This window comes from Enoplosus armatus, chromosome 6 (assembly GCF_043641665.1).
Source record: "Enoplosus armatus isolate fEnoArm2 chromosome 6, fEnoArm2.hap1, whole genome shotgun sequence".
NCBI classification, from domain to species: domain Eukaryota; kingdom Metazoa; phylum Chordata; class Actinopteri; order Centrarchiformes; family Enoplosidae; genus Enoplosus; species Enoplosus armatus.
The window spans coordinates 4105384-4121269 of NC_092185.1; the positions used below are offsets into that span (position 1 = coordinate 4105384).

At 42.3% G+C, this 15886-nt stretch overlaps 1 protein-coding gene across 1 annotated transcript; it reads left to right on the forward strand.

Moving 5' to 3' along the window:
• The first annotated feature begins 308 nt into the window (after positions 1-308).
• deaf1 (DEAF1 transcription factor) lies at positions 309-14188 on the forward strand. Its single transcript, XM_070907803.1, has 13 exons — positions 309-507; positions 1584-1681; positions 2469-2595; positions 2815-2964; positions 4376-4515; positions 4614-4679; positions 5734-5778; positions 6650-6773; positions 7397-7534; positions 11179-11462; positions 11604-11702; positions 12267-12356; positions 13172-14188. The coding sequence occupies exons 1-13, from the start codon at positions 309-311 to the stop codon at positions 13271-13273; spliced, it is 1662 nt and encodes a 553-aa protein (XP_070763904.1). The 3' UTR covers positions 13274-14188.
• The last annotated feature ends 1698 nt before the right edge of the window (positions 14189-15886 follow it).

The window sequence follows — 15886 nt, forward strand, 5'->3', positions numbered from 1 at the left end:
CGAGCGCCGGCGGCTGCGTATTGCTTCGGATCGACTCGTGTTCTTTCGGTAGTCTCCGATGATTCTCTTTCCGGAGACTTCATGAAAAATAAACAGTCGAGCTGTCGTCCTCTCTCCGGATTCGCTCGCTGGAAGTATTGATGTTTCCGCTAATTTCGTAGAAAGTATTGTTGATTTTATAACGATTATCGTTAACTGGTTCCGTGTTTGCGGTTCTTCTGTGGTTCGTACCAGGTTCGGCTGCGTTCGGCCCGCGCTCTGCCCAGCGGCTGCTCGGTCACATTCGGCTCTTGTCGTTCGGCGGAAGAATGGACGAAGCGGACTCGGCCACGAAGGCACTCGGGCTGGATGAACCGCCCATCAGCATCGGCATCCCGCCGGTGGACGGCTCGGATACCGAGTCGGAGGCCGAAGTCACCACGATGGCCGTGATGGCCGAACCGGGAAACATCGACATGGGAGCCGAGTCCCTGCCGAACCCAGACGAGGCCGAGGCGGCATTCGCAGGCAAGGCGGGCTTTAGCTAATAGCAGGCCGCTGCAGAGCGGGGTGGCGCTAAAACACAAAATGTGAAGATAATGTTATAGTTAGCATCACTCCGTTTAAACAGGGATAACACAGATACCTGGTGACGGTGTGACTTATCGATTAAAGAAGATGATCAGTAACGAGTCTCACATGAAACTGCACAGCTCTTACATAAGTAAAACAACCACTGCAGCTTCTACGGGTTTGTGGTGCACAGACACAGTTCGTATGTTGCCAAACTCCATTCAATCATTGTGTAATTAAAAGATTTGTACCTTATCGATAGCATTGACCTCATATATATCATAGCGCACGTATCCCATTTACTAATTTAGCAAGTGTTTCCAAATTCGGCAATGACTGATCTCATTAAGCAAATACCTCTTATTAATACAATTGCAACTTTTAGAAGTGGTTTACACTGCTAACCCACTAATGTGTTAACTGGTGGATAAAAATAGTTTACTGAAAAACTGATTAAACTGAAGAGTGGCTTATAACACTTAAGAAAAGTGCTGACTCAGAAATTAACTTACAGGTTATGGTTATGCGTTTCCCCCGTGCTTTAGGATAAAAATGTCAGATACTGAATGTAGTTTGGTGAGGCTAAGTTGTGTGTCAGTGCCTCCTCAGCTGACAAGGCTGTGTCACCAGTGGTCAGGCTGGATGAGTGGTTGCCAAACAGCTGTGAAAAATAGTAATAACTTACACATGTTTTGATAATAATAATGTAACATCCATATCTTTTGAAATGTCTGAAATAGTGAGAATGCAGCTGCAAATGAGAGCTGTTCATTCTTACTTCCATCACTGTGCAGTCTACTGTCAGGGACATCAGATAAAAAGTTTAACTTGTGACTTTCCTAACTTAAACATATTCTGGCACTGCAGAATCATCAGCCCTACATGCTGTTATCATAACACTCCAGTTTGGCAGCGATATTTTAATTTTATCCTTACATTACAGGAGTACTGTAGTAGCTGTAATACAGTAGAAGTACTGGTCTGAAGATGTATGTGGTGATAAAATATTTGAATCTCTTGTTGTTGATCAGAGGTGACTGCTGTGACGGTGGCAGATGTTCATGCTGCAGAGGACAACGTTTTTACCACAACGGTTGCCACATCAGGAAGTCTCCCTGAACACATGCTGGTAGATCAACACACAATGATGGTCACGCTACTGCACATGCTCAGTGTCGCTTTGTATATACAGTCTGTGCTGTCTGATCAGATCAGCTACAAAGAGCGATAATCAGGTCAAAGGGCAGCCTCACTGTTTTCATTCCAGACCTTATTAAACTGATGTTTCTCATCATTAATAATCATCAGAACAACCTCAGTGTCTCATCGTCCAACAGAGCGATCAGACCTGCAGACGGAAGGAACAGTCAGCTGTTAGGAAACAGGACGTTCTCTTGGTTACACTTTCTCTCTGGAAACTAGACTATTGCAAATTAATGTCAGTAAAAACCGAAATTGAGCATCTGCTTTCTAGAAGCAGATGTGCACCATTAAAATTAGAAACTACCCGAATGTTCAAAAATGTGAGAGAGTGAGTGCTCTTCTAAAATCCATTAGAATCAGTCTGTACAGACCCAGCAGGTATCGGGTGCATTTTTTTTGTTGATTTGTGTACATGAATTAATATTATTTGTACCCTCAAATTAATAATTCTTGTGCACTATTTATACTCCCTAATGCTACAGGTGCTGATCTGTAGTCTGTTGGTTAGAGAACTAGCAACCACTTCAATTTCACTCCTTAATACTTGTGGTGCTGTCTAACTAATCTCCCAAAGGTGTTCAGCCTCTTAAAGGACAGCTAGAACCTCACTCATTGTACTTTCTGTCCTGACAGAGTCTCTACTCAGTCAGCTCCTCCTATACTGCACCATATTTATTTATTATGTGTGTGTATACTGTGTGTGTGTGTCACAGAGTGGGAGGACGACCCTCCAGCTGGGTGAAGGTCTGAGTACCCAGAAGGCCACTTTGATCGTGGTTCACACTGACGGCAGCATCGTGGAGGCTACTGGCCTCAAGTCTGCTGCCGCCATCGCATCAGGTACATGTGTGTTTGTTTGTGTGTGTGTGTGTGTGTGTGTGTGTGTGTGTGTGTGTGTGTGTTACAGTACTGAGAAGGTCTAGCTGTCTCTGAGGTGTCCATATTGATCCAGGTTGTTGAAAAATAAGTAGAAAAACCTGAACTTGAAGGACAGTGAGGCCCATCACTCTCTCAGACTGAGCTGTGTCTGTTTGTTTCATCCTCTTGTACGTCCCTCAGGCCCACAGACTCCACCCACCCCGCTGACTCCACCCCAGGACAAAGACTCCTGCTCCAAATACAACTGGGACCCCTCAGTCTACAACAATGAGCTGCCGGTCCGCTGCAGGAACACTAGTGGAGTCCTCTACAAGAACCGACTGGGATCAGGTGATCAACACGCCTGTATTGAGGGCTGTAACATACAGCAAGATTACCAGTAAACCAGGTTTATTTCCTGACTTAAGTTACCCTGGAAACTTAACCCACCAGGCCGTCCTGGTCAGGTTAGTTCTCAAGCTCAGCTTTACTTCAGACTGAACGAGGGTTAATGTCTCTACAAAGTTCCTCCATGACAGTTCCAGACCAATAAGAAAGAAAAAACAGTGGTCCTGTTAAGCCCACTTTCTGGCTGTCACATATTTGTAGGTGGAGATCCTTGTTAACTACCTTGTTAGTGATGCCAGAACTGGAGCCCTGTTCAGGTGAAGCCCTGCTTTTCTGAGCCATCTTTATGAAACAGCTCTCAGGTGCACAGGACTCGGTACTGACACCTGGTGGCAACTGTGAGGAACTACAACAATATAAGCACATGCTCTCCACAAACACTAGTTTCTGTGGCAGTTAGATTTGACTCTGACCTCCTGTTATAGCTGCAAGTTTAGTGTTTATTAAACCGAATGTGAATGTGATGAGGATCCAGGTGGCTCAGAGCGTTCTGGTTCAGATCCTCTGGTTCTTTCTGTATCCAGTTTTCTCCTGATTCTCTGTCGGTGTTCCCAAAATTAAACCAGCTGTAGTTCAGCGTTGACACAGAGCTGAGCGGCCACACTGATCAGCAACACCTGCGGATCCTGCGGATCAATTCTGGTGATTTAGTGCAAATAATCAGTAAAATATCACTGACTGCATCTTTAATATAACAAAGTGAGTGTGTATTAAGTAGTGAAGCACGAGGCGTGTTTCTTCTCTCTTCCAAGTTTTTTTGTTTCTTAATGATCTCAGTGTTCCTCAACATAATGTAACCAGGCTACACGTTCATGTTCGGACCATCAGTTTGAATTATTTCAACTTTGTTTCTGACAAATCAGCTCTAAATACTACAATACCCATGAGCCTCAGCTGCTGTTGCGATGGAGAAGAAACCAGTGGGTGGTGTGAATCTTATCAGATTATTTCAGGATGCTGACACCTGTTGCTGTGGTGATTGAGTTTATTTTCCAAACTGATCCAGAATCAGAAATGAACTGATTTAAGCAGCAGATTGTAAAATCTGTTCTTTCCTGACAGTTTGATCTTAACAGAATTCAAAGCTCAGTGATTGGATGTATCTTACTGTAATGCAGCCTGGTGGCAGGCTTGTAGCTTTCACTTTTTGTCAAAGAAACCAGGTATTTTCTAGCAAACTTGTTTGTCGTTAGTGCTGGTGATTCAGTCGGGAGAGTTTCATGTCCATCCAAGACTAGAAGAGCTCCAACTGTCTAAGAGAAGATGAATCAGACTGAAAGAACTGGCTTCACCACTCTATTGTACTGTGTTGTTGAGTAATTTACCCACTCTGACAGTGTTGTGTTGTGTTCAGGGGGTAAAGGTCGCTGCATCAGACACAACCAGCAGTGGTTCACTCCCACTGAGTTTGAAGGTCTGGCGGGAAGAGCGAGCAGCAAAGACTGGAAGAGGAGTATCAGATACGCTGGCAGACCTCTGCTGTGCCTCATACAGGTACTACTGCACTAATACTTCTGTACTGCACTATACTACTACTGTACCACTGCGGTAACTACACTGTGTTACATGTGTGTGTGTGTTTGTGTGTGTAGGAGCGTATCCTGAACCCCCACGCTGCTTCCTGTACCTGTGCAGCCTGCTGTGATGACTTGACAGGGGTGAGTCAGCAGTACTAGTGACTGTGATTAAAGAAGTCATCAGTTAGTTAATTACTTAGTTATCAGTGACAGTGTCGGCAACGTCTAAACGATTTAAAATATTCAAACGTTGCCTGCTCAGTGTTCTCCAGCCAATCAGGCTGCTTTTCATTTGACTGGGAACATTTTGATAATTCTGGTTACTTTTGGTGGCATCTGTTTCCTCTAAATAAAAGTTATTGGCCACATTATAATGAACTGACCATCGATGTGCAGTCTGAGTTAAGTAAACTCGACACACAGTGACACATGATGACTGACGAATGCAATTTCAGTTTATTAGAAACTTTTTTTTCCTATTCATATTATTGTTTGGTTACAAATTCATAGTTATGTGATAAAATCCTGATAAAAGCTGCATCTCTTCATACAAGTGAAAACTGTTTCTGTTTCATGTTCTTATGTTATTCAAAAGACTTAGTGGAGATAATTTTTCATTATTGTAATTGGGGTTTTTGGGTTCGCTGGAGGTGCATCTTATGATCAAATGCTTCATTTTTCTTCTTGCACTCAGTCGCAGAACATAACGGGAAAGCTCTAAGAGGCCAAATGATATAATTTTCTTCCTTCCCAGCAGCACAGGACGAAGCCGCAGGCCATTATGGCCTTTTTTTTGGCGTCATCCTGTGGTGCTGGGAAGAAAGAAAAAAACCCCGCCTGACATCCACAATGAAAAATTCTTCTTCTTTTATGATGATGGGGCGGGTTTGAGGCTCTGGTTGGGCTGTTTGGTGTCAGTCAAATCTGGCAACACTGTGTCTGGTTCCAGTTTCTGTGATGATTTTCTGTTTTGTTATGAACTGAACCTGTTTGCGTTGTCAGACCGAACAAACAGGTTGAAGAATCACTTTGGAAACAAAGGATGGACGTTTCCTGTCATTGTGGACATCTGACAAACTAAAGGGTTAATTGATAAATTGAATAAATTATTTTATAATGGTTAGTCATAAACATAGAATTAACCTGATCAGAACTCAGTTTATGTTTGTCTTATTCTCTGCTTCTCTCTCTTCAGTGTCCAAAGGAAGCCGACACTCTGGTAGCAGAAAACATCAGTATGGTAAATGTAATTTAATCTTAATTAATCTTAATGCGACCTCATTGTCTCCACCTGGTTTTAACCTGTGATCTGTATTTGGATTTGTTACCTGGTATTAATAAGCCTTCTCATTGTCTCAAGTTGCATTGTAATGACATCTCAGTATGCCAGTTAGGTAAGACTTGTCAACAAACAAGGTTGCTGCTTGTCCCTTACACCTCCTTACAGTTCTCAGTTCAAATACAGAAGAGAGACCTGACCCTACTGGACCACCAGGGGCCAGCTTCACAAAGATATTTTAGACTGGTCTGTAGCGTTAGGCCAGTCTTTAATTAGCTTCAGATTAGTCTAATTCAAGTTAGACAGTTTCACAAACATAAGGACAGACTTATTTTAAGCCTACAAATTGAGCCAGCCTTCCCACCACGCTAACTCATGTCTCCATGGTAACAGTCAGCGACATCTGCTGACCAGTGGTACCAAATGACAAAAAAAGGGGAAAACGGCTCATAATTTGTGGTTTGCTAACAATGTTCTGGAGCGAGTGATGAGAAGAGTTTTTAGCGAGCGCAGGAACATGTTGGAAATATACAGAAGTGAGGACGTCATCTTGAGTCTGACTGAGGAGTCCTGTCATGTTAAAGAAGTCAAGTGTCTGGTCAGATTTCTAATTATGTTTAGCATAGTATGACAAAGCTCCTGATTCAAATCATCGTTCCACCAGTTTTAGACAAAGTTCTTTTACAGCTGCTGGTGTTTAAACAACATTTAACAGCTTTTGTTCAATGAAAGAAATCTTTTGGATGACAAACAGGTTTATATTTGAGGTCTTGTTGTTTTGCGTCGTCGCTGTTTGTTGTGTTTTCATCCGTCTCCTCTCTGCTCGGTTCAGACTGGTCCAGTCCGCCTCTTCGTCCCGTACAAGAGACGGAAGAAGGACACCGAGCCTCCGGTCAGCCCCCCCAAAAAAGAAGTTCCTGTCACCAAAAACATCACGCTGACCCCGGGGACCACATGTAAGTCAGGTGACCTCAGTCTGATGTGTGATTGGAGGAACGGCGGAGCCTCTGTGTCACGCAGCAGAAGGGAAAATCTAGTTTGTGGTTCAGGATCAGCAGGTTTATGTCTCACACTCACAGCAGCTTGTTTTAAAAAGTTTGAGATTTCAGGAGGAAAAATATCCTTAATTTATCAGATTAGACAGTTTTCATTTCTTGACCTTTGACCCCTAAAATTCTAGTCACATTATCCTGTAAAGCACCTCTGAATAAATGCAATATTGAATTATTTAAATTAATGAAATATAGATGAACATATTGCCCGTTCAGTAGTTGGTGGTCCTCTGAATAAGACATTAAGAACAGTCAATGAAAGTTATTGAAAGTCCTGGAGTTTCCATCAGATCTGTGGTGTGAACATTTCAGAATCAGAATCAGAATCAGAAACTGTTTATTGCCAAGTAACCTACATTACAAGGAATTTGCTGTGGTCTGATGGTGCTACATTTTTTTTAACATATAACATATAATCTGACAGACAACAAGCATGTAAAAATATAAAGGTAAAAAACTTAAACTTTAAGTTCAAAAGTGTCTGACTGTCCAAACATGGCTGACATGTCTCTGTCCTCCACCAACAGTCACAGTGTCCCCGTCAGGACAGTTCACTACCTCCGGCACTTTGACCTTTGACCGCACTCCAGTGGGCGACGCTGCCGCCGCCGCTGCCATCATCTCAGAAGGGTCAGCGCAGAGCGAGGTGTTCGCCAGCACAGCAGGTACCGTCCATCACTGTCATCATCCCGTCCATCGTCATGTTGCACATATTGTCAGCTGTATCTGAGGCTCAGACACGGAGATGTGTCCAGGACTGAATATGAAGCCGATCAGGTTCATCAACGCCTGTTTTTTACAGAAGCACATTGCATTCACCAAAGAAAAAAAATCTCAGAATTATGACCAAAAAATCTCAGACAGAACAAATCACGAGGAAACGTTTCTAGAAATGTTGAGATCCTGAGATCCTGTAATTATAAGATGTAGGGTATAGCATACAACAAGGGTCCATGGTTGGATCTTAAAATAATACTGACATGCCCACGTGTACAGTTGAAGTAGTTCCTTCCTCGTGTCCATACTGGCCTCAAAGTGTTCCTGTGTTAAAGGACTTTAAATGTAATAGATGGGGAACAAAACACACAGTCCATCTTCTCTGCAAAAATGGATTGAGAAGTTAAGCTAAGGCTGATATGAGGTTTCAGCAGTCTGAGTTAGACAAACACTGTGAGTATCTCCGGGTTAGGGTCAGGTTTAGTTACAGTCTAAGTACTTTGGCTCAGGTTCAGAAAGATTTTGAGGTTATCAGCCAAAGAAAAAGTCTTGTTTTATTTGACCAACAGTCCAAAACCCAAATAGATTATTTTAATATATCAATTCCACACATTGAAGAGACTGACAGCTGAGTTTATTGTTGATCAATGATTAAAATAGCTGAAATGGTTAATATAACAGCAAATTAGACAGTAAACTGTCGGCACCACCAATACAACAAAATGAAATAAATATAAATAAAACACTATGTTTTACTCTAATAAACCTTGAATGAAGTAGTAGCAGTAGTAGTGCAGCGTCTCCTCCTTAATGATCTGTGGAGGGGTTTTTCCCCACAATCCCCTGCACCGCCGCTGACCTGCAGCCCATCCATCATCCTATCAGGCATCAGGTAAGCACTGCAGCTGCTTTCTGATTGGCTGTTGTGCTGCTGTAATGAGCTCTCAGGAGAGGCCAGCTCGGTGGGTGCGAGCGCTGTCCAATCCCAACCTCCTCTGCAAAGGACCAATCAGAGATCTCCCACATCTCCTCACTCCTTGTGTTAGTGCAGGGACACTGAGCAGCTACAGCTGGGTTATTAATGTTTTCTGAGGCGGATGTTTTTTGTTGTGATTAGCTGACAAACACACAGACTGGTGATGTTTCATCCAGAACTCAGAAATAAACAATATCTGTAATTTAAATGTTAGAAACGGTTACTGATTGGACCTTTTAATTATCACTGGGGCTGTTCTGATTGGCTGAAAGGGAGCTGATGTCTTCATCTGACTGCTGGGAAACACACACACATACACACACACACACACACACACACACACACACACACACACACACACACACACACACACACAGCAGTGATCCAGCTGTCAGTACTGTCTCTCTGTCCTTCACCCTGAGGTTAATGAAGCACTCTGAGCCTGTGTGTGTGTGTGTGTGTGTGTGTGTGTGTGTGTGTGGTTTCAGAAGAAAACGTGCGTCAGAAATAATTGAAAGATTCAGATACATCAATTCAAATGCACAGATTCAAACTGAATTCAGTGATAAATGTGTCAAAAATCCATGTGAGGGTCTAAAACTGATCTTGTGTATTTTAAAAATAAGTGTTAAAATACATGAATGATGAAGCTGTTGGATCTGCTCCTCCTCCTCCTTCATTTCTTTTAATTTTCAGCAGGGACAGTAGAGGGCAGTAAAGTCTCTGCTGCTGCAGAACGGCCACAATATAAAGAACCAAAACCAGCAGACGAGACGATTTAATTCAGGACCAAAACACGTTGCAGAGGGTGATGGAGTTAATGAATAAGCAACATTGATTTCCAGGAGAAAAACAGCTGCATACATTCTTAAGAATACGACCTGGAGACTCAATATAAAGAGAACCTCATATGCAACTGTTAAGATTACCTGCATTTCACAACCACAGTGGGAACTTTTAGTTAAACATCTGAGGTTCTTTCTTAAAAGCCCTCCACCAACCAAGGCTGCTCTCAGAAGTAGAACTAATAATGGTTGTATAACAAAATAAATATGTAAATAAATCTCTGTATTATGGATGCTCTAAGCCTACTTAAATCATGTTTAGTTTCCCTGATAGAGACCTGATACTTCCTGATCATTTTTATTATTTTAAATTAAAAAAGGTTAAGTACTCTTTTGAAGTACGCTGTTCAGCCCTGGGTAGTACTATTCACCTTTTCAGCCCTGTAAAGGGTACTTGTACTTTTCAGCCCTTCCTGGCAGTTGATGATGATGATGATGGATAGGCTGCAGGTCAGCGGTGATGCAGGGGATTGTGGGGAAAACCCCCCCGCAAAGATCATTAAGGAGGAGGACACATTAAACATCCAGACGGACGCAAAACGATCAACAAACTCCAGCAGTAAGGTGGGGCAGCCTGAGAGGCAAACCTCAGGGTCAAATAAGTTGCCTCTCCTCGTTAAGCGTATGGTGATAATTGAAGGCCACTCACATGAACGTATCAACAGCTCCTCTCTTATCTCATCTACATTACAGTGGCAGGACAGTAAGAGAACAATGGGAGAGAATGAGAAAGAGATTTTTTCCCCCCACCCCCAGTGGAAATGATGCCCCTGACATAATTATTCCCAGGAAAAAATTGCTTACTGGGAACATTTTCCAGCAGATTAGTAGTAAAGTGCAGTAAAAGTGTTGCTGAATATTCTCTGAGCACTGATGAGAACTACGTCCCTCCATCTACCTGTGAGAACACACACACTGTTTCCCCAGGACATGTTAAATCTGAGTCTGAGATGGATGTGCAGTTATTTCTGGACTCATGTGATCTCAGCGGAGCTCCCAGCTGTCGGTGACTCCACCACTGCAGGAATATATATCGTGTATGTAGGTCAGGAGTGAATGTATGGAGGACGCACAGACACAGTGTCCTGGATCTGTTCAGACCACCTGCTGTGTTTGATTCCACGTAATTTGCTTCTGCATTGAATATCTGGAGGACTGATGTAAACTCACAGCAGGCGTCCAATCGCAGGAGAGCTGTGATGTCTGTGGTGGTGCCTCCTGTGGGTCTGACAGTGAACTGCTGCTGCACACACTCAACACCTGGACCAGGTTTTCTAGTGTTTAAGCAAATGCTCATGAGTTGGTATCGTCCTCCACATTTACACTGAGCCACAGCACGTGTCTTGGGTGGATCAGATCGTAAATATTTTTGGGTGTTCGACTGTTGTCATCTTTGACTCTGGGAAACTGGGATGGACATTTTTTACGGTTTTCTGACATTTTATAGACAAAATTATTGATAGAAAATTCACTGACGTTTCATTGATAATGAAAATAATCATTAGATGCATCCCTAATAATGTTTATCATCGTGTCTTTCTTCAGACAGCAGTAGTTTCTTGTGTACTCGTGTGTTATGGTGTTGGTAGGTTCACACACAGGTTCAGACCCTCTCTCTGGTGGCCTTAGAGTTGAAGACCGCGTAATAGCAGCGTCCTTAGTTTGAATCTGAATTTGTCCTCCCCTCATTTCTCATGACCTCCTTCAGTTAAAGGCATAAAACGACCAAAAGAATACTTAAAAAAAATGTCTCCCTTCTTTCCTCTCTCAGTGCTGACGGCGTTGCCGGCGCTGGCCGTGTCTCCTCAGCCGGTTCAGGCCAAGATGACGATGGCAACGTCTTCGGCGGTGGGACTGGTGAGCGGGCTGGAGGTGGGGCCTCTAGGGGGGGCGGGGCCGGCGGTCGGCGAGGGGCAGAAGAACACCTGGCTTTACCTGGAGGAGATGGCCAACACGCTGCTGAGCAACGTCCAGCAGCTGAAGGCTTTGATCGACCAGGCCAAAAACTCTGCAGGGGACACTGCAGGGGTCAAAGGTCAGGGAGGCAGGAAAGAGGTGAGAACACACACACACACACACACACACCACGCACCAGTAGCATTAACCAGCAATTAAAGTATTAAAGTATTACACATAATAATTAGAAATAGAAATGATGATGACTGTATTACTGAGTTGCTGTGTGTGTGTGTTCAGTGTGGTCTCAGTCAGTCGTTTCAGAACCAGATCTCGTATCAGCAGCCAGATGACTCAGAGGCCAAGAGGAGCTCTCACATCACCGAGATCATCATAAATGTATGACACACACACACACACACACACACACACACACACACACACACACTTCTGAAGAAATTCTTGAACATTCCTTAAAGCAGAACTCCAACCTGAGATATCCTGACTTTTAGTCCCTAGCATGTATGGGTTAAGCTACAAAATCACTGGCTCCTACATTTCCCATAATGCAACTGGATAGTCTCTCGTTTACATCCTCCCTGTCTGGTAAACAGCCACACCTTTTAAACTCCACACCTCCAGTTTGTAGGGCAGGATAGATTTGTAGTCTCCAAACCCAAGCTGAGATAACACTGATGACATCACTGTGACATCATGAGGGGATTGGACCAATGACAAGCCAGCTCGGCCACCACTAACTATAACATACTTTTTTTTTTCAGTAAGGAGTGAGACACGACGTTGGGTTTGAATAGTTTTTAGAGAATGTAGAGGAGGCGTGTTCAAGCTAAAATAGGATGTAAAGTTGTAGTCAGTAATATTTACTCTGATGGCAGCCTGCAGAAACTACAACAATATTCTGACACATTTTAAAAATAGTGTCCTCGTGTCTTCGCTCTGCAGCAGATGTGTGTGAACTGTGGTCGGGTGGCGATGAGTGAGTGTACAGGCTGTCACAAAGTCAACTACTGCTCCACCTTCTGTCAGAGGAAGGTAAGACTCACCTGAGCGATTTAACCTCTTTTCTTTTCACTAACAAAGCCTCATTCATCTTAATCATCATTATCTCTAATTCAAGAGTTTCCTGGCCAAGAAAGGAAGCTATAAGACTGAGAGACAAACGTCATACGACAGATAACATGAGCCGTGATTCTAGACTGACCAGTAACATTTTTAACACAATCTGACAGGAACTGATTTGAACTCACGTGAAAAACGATGTGAGATGTAGTTAAAGTATGTAAATTAAAAACACATTTTTACGTTTCTTTCACGGGGACAAATTACAATAAATTAGCTTTATTTATTAGCTATTAGCAGCAGTTTGGACCCAGGTCTTTGTATATATATGTGTGTGTGTGTGTGTGTGTGTGTTTCTGAGTATTAAAGCTTTACAATGCCTTTATTTAGTGCATCTTACATATATTGTGCAGTATTACACATGCAGAGCCTCGTCGTGCTCATTATGAGGCACAAAAATAACTTTCTTATATAAGTCTTTGTCAAAACAGTTTCTTTTACTAAGCGCATCGCCATGAAGCGTTCCCAAAACATCCCTCTGCCTGAACACCATCTCCTGGAACAGGTCAGAACACCTGTGGAGCTCTCCTAAGTATTAGCCGAGATAGGAGTTGGACCAAAGATGCGTCACTCTGAGAGTTTTTGGCCAGATTTCTTACTCTTAAGATGCTTGATTACAGCTCCGATAATCAGCTGTTATCAATACTTTATCAGGATGACAGTAAAAAGAAACGTATGAATATAAACAATCTGTAAACTGAAAGATCAGTTTGTTTTTTTCACGGCAGGACTGGAAGGATCATCAGCACACCTGCTGTCAGTCAGCAGGGGGCGTGGTCGTTCAGGAGGAGGAGCCAATCACAGCCATCGACATGGACAAAGTGAAATGAAGGTGCAGCAGGCTCCGCCCTCATTCTGTATGAAAGCATGGGCTGAGATTATTCTGGACACATCTGCTCTGAAGACTTAAAATCTCCTCTCTGGAGCTTTTTACTGTAAAAGTTTCCCCTCAGACTGACATGAAAAGAAGGTCTCTGATCTCCTGAGAGCTGGACTTTGTGTAAAAACTGCACTGGCTTTATATTTGTAGAGAGAAGGTGTTTTCCCCATTCACTTCAATACAGTCCGAGTTTGATCACAGCAGCATCTAGTGGACATGAGAGGAACTGCGGCTCAGCACACTTCGTCATCTCTACACTGAAGCTGAAATAAGATAAAATAAAAAGATGGTATAAAGGTTTCGGACTGCAGCTAACTATTATTTTCATTATCAATTAATCTGTCAATTATTTCTCTCAATTAATTTAGTTAATTATTTTATCGGTTACGATATTTCTTCCCTCAGTGACTGTTTCCTCTGTTGTTTTATGAAACATTATTTCGCTGCCATTTTAACTCTTTGATGAACAGATTTAAATCCCCAGAGACTGTCCTGGTTGAATAAAGGAAAGCATATCAATAAAATAAAAAATGATTAAATTAACCCCACCCACCATGGCCAATACTTACAGATGAATTATCTGATGTTAAAGGTATTGTGGCCTTATTGTTATCATTGAGTCATGAACAATTGTTGTCTGAACCCAAAAATACTCAGATTATAAAGGTTTTTCTTACAGCTGAAACAACGTTTGTGACCCAGTTTTTATTTTCACAATATATGAAAGTTTCAGTTTAAGTCTGTTTTCTACGGAGATCCCAGAAGTCCTGGAAGATGCTTTGTACAAGATGTTGTCTTCTGTGTTCACAATTAAAAAATTATAATCTTTCAGGACTTTGAAGCTCAGAAAGACAGAAACTAAAATCTTGCCGCAGTCGAGTGTGTAAGTCCAGAGCTGCCACTACTAAATCATTAAATTAAACTCGAATGTTATTTTTCATGTGTGTGCTCATAATGCATGATGTATGACAACCCTGCCAGAAACCAGAGGAGTTGAATGGCATCCTGTGATTGGTGCAGATGTGACGTCCCTCCCATTTGATGTTTGACTTGGATTTCAGAAGTGAATCAAATTCAGAACAGAACATTTTCAAATTGTCATGTCAAACGTCTGTGTATTATGTTGAAATAGAAGTCATATGAAGTGGATGCTGGAACTAGCTACCTAGCTTAGCAGCCAACCGCTACGTCACTTGTTTCGTTGCTCTGATTGGTTGTAGCGTCCAGAGGCATTTTGGTCTGCGCCCGTTGATAAGGTCTGGTGATGCCGGGCCGCCAGGTTGCAGTTTACTTTTCACATTCAGGTTGCACCTTTTATCTTCAGTGTCGTGAATGTAATTATTATGGTACACTGGGAATTATTTATTAGAATTTTCATTACACATTTTACCTTTTTATTGAATTAAATGTTTTTTTTTGTTTATTTTACTTTTCATGTTTAAATTGCTTGACATTTTTGCCTGGAAAGTTTAGCTGTCCACATACTTTTGGCCATTTAGTGTAACTCAGGTTCATCAAATGTAATTTAAATGTTCATTCTGAGTTTTGCCTGATGATGATGGAAGGTTTTCTTTGAGGTATCAACACATATTTTAAGATCATAAATCAGCTTCTTCTCTGATCTATAATCAATACAAACTGGACTATCAGACTTTATTTTCTTCTGCGCTCATGACGTCTTTTCTTCCATCAGCAGGATTCAGAAGAGACTTCTGTCCTTCTGTCTTCATTCATCTCCTCAGATGTTTATTTAATAAGTTAATTTATTAATGAAATACAAATTTCCGATTTATTTTTATCCAACTGGAATCTCGGAGGTAAAACTCAGCATCGTCCCTCCTGCAGGACTCCAGGCAGATTTGTGTTTTCTGTTTCACATTTAGCTTTTATGATCAGTTTTATTGTGTTTAGCAGCTGAAGCGAAAGTTTCGTTTTTGAATGTTTCCGACAGTCGGGAGGAGTCAGGTGATCCGTCAGAGCGACTCCTGATGAATCACCTCAGACATGATGACATTTGATTCTGCTGCATCTCCGTCCCAGTGGCGCTCAGGTGTCTGCTGCTGCTCACTGACAGTGAAGGGGACCCCCACAGGACCAGACATTTCCTACATTAACAACCACATCATCTGAACTGTAAACATAGGAAACTTTAACAGAAGGGCGCTGTGACCTCTTCTAACGTCTCCTTTAAAGGATGTTAAAACAATACAGGTCCTCGTATGAACATTGAAACAGGTTTTGCTTGCTGTAAATGATTCCACCTGTTCATACTGGCCCTAAAGAGATTTCAGCGTAAGTGATGGGGGACAAAATCCACAGTTCTAATTACATAAAAAAATCCATTCATTTGTATTCTGAGCGCTGCCAAATCACAGGTGACCTTCTCAATACTGTACCTGAATGACACTGATGGAGGACGGAGGCTGCTGCTCTGCTAACATGCTGTGTGGACATGGTGTTGGACAAATCAAGTGAGCGTCTTTATAGAACAAAATTCTCTGTTTTTGTAACTCAAACTACTGACTGACTATCTCATTAACTTCAGATAAACTTTGGAATACAT

Excerpts from the sequence above, each read along its gene's own strand:
- deaf1 (XM_070907803.1), top strand. The coding sequence starts at position 309 with ATGGACGAAGCGGACTCGGCCACGAAGGCACTCGGGCTGGATGAACCG. Across the intron at positions 1,682-2,468 it reads GTCTCCCTGAACACATGCTG|AGTGGGAGGACGACCCTCCA; the intron begins GTAGATCAACAC and ends TGTGTGTCACAG. Across the intron at positions 2,596-2,814 it reads TGCTGCCGCCATCGCATCAG|GCCCACAGACTCCACCCACC; the intron begins GTACATGTGTGT and ends TACGTCCCTCAG.